The sequence below is a fragment of the Hirundo rustica genome, chromosome 6, assembly GCF_015227805.2.
Source record: "Hirundo rustica isolate bHirRus1 chromosome 6, bHirRus1.pri.v3, whole genome shotgun sequence".
Classification (NCBI taxonomy): Eukaryota; Metazoa; Chordata; class Aves; order Passeriformes; family Hirundinidae; genus Hirundo; species Hirundo rustica.
In genome coordinates this window covers 54,690,711-54,693,975 of record NC_053455.1, presented here as the reverse complement: position 1 = coordinate 54,693,975, position 3,265 = coordinate 54,690,711, and the positions used below count along the sequence as shown (strand labels likewise).

At 39.1% G+C, this 3,265-nt stretch overlaps 1 protein-coding gene across 1 annotated transcript; it reads right to left on the bottom strand.

Annotated features, from left to right (window-relative positions):
• Positions 1–295: 295 nt before the first annotated feature.
• Positions 296–3,065, bottom strand: FSHB (follicle stimulating hormone subunit beta). Its single transcript, XM_040067926.1, has 3 exons — positions 2,942–3,065; positions 1,084–1,247; positions 296–532 (listed from the first exon to the last, which is right to left on the bottom strand). Exons 1-3 carry the CDS (start codon positions 3,021–3,023, stop codon positions 296–298), a joined length of 483 nt encoding a protein of 160 aa, XP_039923860.1. The 5' UTR covers positions 3,024–3,065.
• Positions 3,066–3,265: the final 200 nt, after the last annotated feature.

Sequence of the window (3,265 nt, the reverse complement as noted above, 5' to 3'; positions counted from 1 at the left end):
GAATAGCATAAAATAATTGATGTGAACCAGGCAGAGGAAGAAGGGGGAAGGGCAGAAGAAATTGGAAGCAGCATTTTTTATAGACCCATGAAAATAATTTTAAGGCAGCTGATAGGTTAAGTAATGAAGGCCTGAAGAGGAGTTTAGTCAGTACCTCTTCATTTTGGCCTTAAAAATCTTTGTTTCAGTCTTGTCTGTTTCTAAATAGCATAGCTTGTTATCTTCCACTTAAACCTGAACAGTACCTTTACTTAGCAGGGAACATTTAAAGCCAAACTGCTGTCTCCAGTACCCTTCACTGGTTACTTCCATTCTGACTGAAGGAACAATAGGATGGCCCCAGTCCCCTCACAGTGCAGTCGGTGGTGTCAGTGTCACAGGAGTCACAGTGACATTCTGTAGCTACTGGGTATGAATAAAAGGATTCAGGATGGTCACCACAGCCAGGGATCTTCACTGTTTCGTACACAACCTCCTTGAAGGTGCAGGTTTGCTGAGCGGTTGATACTGGTGGATATTTATATACTGGATCCTGAAATTACAAGAAGGAAATAACCGTTTTAGAATTTGCTGTGGGTTAGATTTCAAAATTTTTATAAAATGAGAAAATCCCAATGCGATCAAAAGCATTTGGGTCTCATTCTTCTAATCCCACTTGGATCTTTAAATTTTCCCTTTCAGGCAGACTGATATGGCAAATTTGTGTCGTACCATCACCAGACAATCTTTCAGGGCAGTTGCCTGATTCTTCAAATTATTTGAAAGCGCAGAGGAGTCTACATAGTAATGGCTGCTTTATTGTATCTGCTTGCAACCACAAATTCAGCACAAAGCAGAGATCCAGATTGTAATTCTTCTCACTCTAGTTATACAATATTAACGTAATATATGCAGCCAGTTAATTTACTGAATTTTACTAGGATATTTCACCCTTCCATGCCTGTGTCAGACAGCACAGCAGTTATTCAGCCTGTTCTTTCACAAGGCTCATCTTGTCCATGGGTTTGCTATGGACTGCGGGAATGGGTTATCCATACATCACTTGAAATATTTGGTTCTGGTGCCTGAAATGAAGAGTCTCACCCTTGTGAAGCAGTATCCTGAGCACCACGTGGCATTCACTGTAATACAGAATTCACATTCTTCTCTTTCCACGGCTATAGTAATATTGGTGAGCTGACAGCTGTTGCAGCAAATTGCTTTCCAGCAAAGTAACAGCACGTAACAATTAAGTGTCTTCATCCTGTCTATAAAGCAAAAAATATATCTCTACTGGAGAAACGTACAGTTATTTTCAACAGGAAATAGATAGAGAAGCAGGGAGAAATTGAGTCTCTGCATTATCCTCAAGTGGTTCTATAACAGCAGGCATTTGGAATCATCAATGAGAACAGAGATATTAGATAGATCTTATGTTTACTGTTAAAGGAGTTTGGTTTTCCTAAGCGACTGAAATGGCATGTCAGCAATCTATGAAGAATGATAATACCAGCAGAATACCACTTTCAATGAAATATTATCTAAGTTTCTGTAGAAAGAAGGTATTCTGTCTGTAAGGACAAAGAACCAAGAGAGAGAAAGAGCAAAGTACAATGTGTTTTTCAAAAGCAATTAGTTACTTTAAGTGTTCGCAATATGAAAAAAATAAAGACTTCTACATCAGAATAAGATAAAAAACTTACCTGTATTCTACTTGCCTTCCTCGAAGTAACTGCTGTAGTGAGGAGAAAGCACTGTGCTTGCCTTTTATACTGAATTGTGTGTAATTTATACCTTGAGGATTTGCAGTGTATTAGTGCAGCAAGCATTAGTTTGGGACTTGGTGAAAGCGGATTAGTGTTCAGCCAGACAGTGAGATTAAGCCTTGTTGAGAGGAAAAAAGAAAGGCTAAACACACTGGGGAAGAGATGGTGAAGGTTACTGTCACAGTGTCTCGCTACACATGTCACTGGATTTGATTCAGTGGCATTTAGAAATAGCTGAGCCGTTTCACAGTTTGAAAAAAGGTTGAGAAGCCTATTTTTGGAAATGAAAAGTTCAGGTGTTTTAACTGCTCTGTCAGCCCTCAAAGTGATGGGCTTGGGGTACAACCTGGTCCTCTGGCAGTGGAGGACCCTTCACAGTGGGGACACTGCAATAGCGTTTCTTAGCTAATGACCATTTTCTTGTTTTTTTTCAAGATTTTTCAAGGGTATCAATTTTAATTGGCTTTCTCTAAGTTAGGTCTTACCCACTGAGCTGCATATGTATTTATTCACTGATCCAATAAAGCTGGTTATGTGAATTTTGTTATACCATGAAGACCTCCACTTTTCTTTGTCATTCTTTTCTAGCCCAGTATATGCAGTTCTGGTTCCTGTCTGTTGCATGGTCACGTTTTTTTAACTTATGCAAGGGATATTTGTGTTATGGGAAGGGATGTCATATTGAGGCTCCAGATTTGTGTTTTTGTGTCAGTGATCTCAGATGAAATATTTTCATGTTCCGGGGAAAATGCAAATGCTTTTAACTGACAACAATGCAAACTCAACTTGAAGCTATTCCCTAGCTTTCCATGGTAATAAAAGAGTCTATGGATAGTGTTCCCCTGCTCACTGCCCTTTCCCTGCATTCACAAGTTAGGGATGTGAGCCTCTTCACCAAAATAATGACAGAGAAAGAACTCTGTTGAGCTCCACATACCAAATCCGGGGAAGATGACTCACAGTAGCACTGTATTTACTATTATCTGCCCAGAACAGCCAGTCTTGCTTTGTTATGACTGTTCTATTATGGTCAGTCTGACTTTTACAGAAATCCATCTGTGAAAGAAAACTAGACAAGGACATACAGTTAAAAGTGTTTTGTCATGAAAAGAAATTCTCATTGGCCTATTAGTTTCCTGCAGACGGGATACTTTTCAAAGTGGCTTTTACAAATGAGCCCTTTAAGTGTGTCATACCTTCCTGTGGTCCTGCAGACTGGCCATCTGTTCCAGTTTCCCTGCAGTCTGCAGTACCTTCATTTGTAAATGAATTTTGCATCACACCAAAGTTAGAAAACGAGCTGAAAATTATCCCTGGACATCTCCTGTAATAAAAATTTTGTTTGAATGAGAAGACAGTTCACTTAAATCTATAAAAAAGTAAAAAAAATTAGATATCTTCCTCTGAACTAATATAAACCCTACGATTTTTTGATAATGGTCTTTTGTGTCGTTCAGTGTCACCACAGTCTGTCTTCTCAGAGGAGGTTCTCAATTGCTGTAAATCTCTAATTCCAGAGA

Bases quoted from the DNA above. Each gene is read 5' to 3' on its own strand.
- FSHB (XM_040067926.1), bottom strand. From the start codon at position 3,023: ATGCAAAATTCATTTACAAATGAAGGTACTGCAGACTGCAGGGAAACT. The intron at 1,248-2,941 runs GTATGACACACT...TTTGCTTTATAG, and splicing joins GTCTGCAGGACCACAGGAAG to ACAGGATGAAGACACTTAAT. The intron at 533-1,083 runs GTGAGACTCTTC...TTGTAATTTCAG, and splicing joins CAGGATACTGCTTCACAAGG to GATCCAGTATATAAATATCC.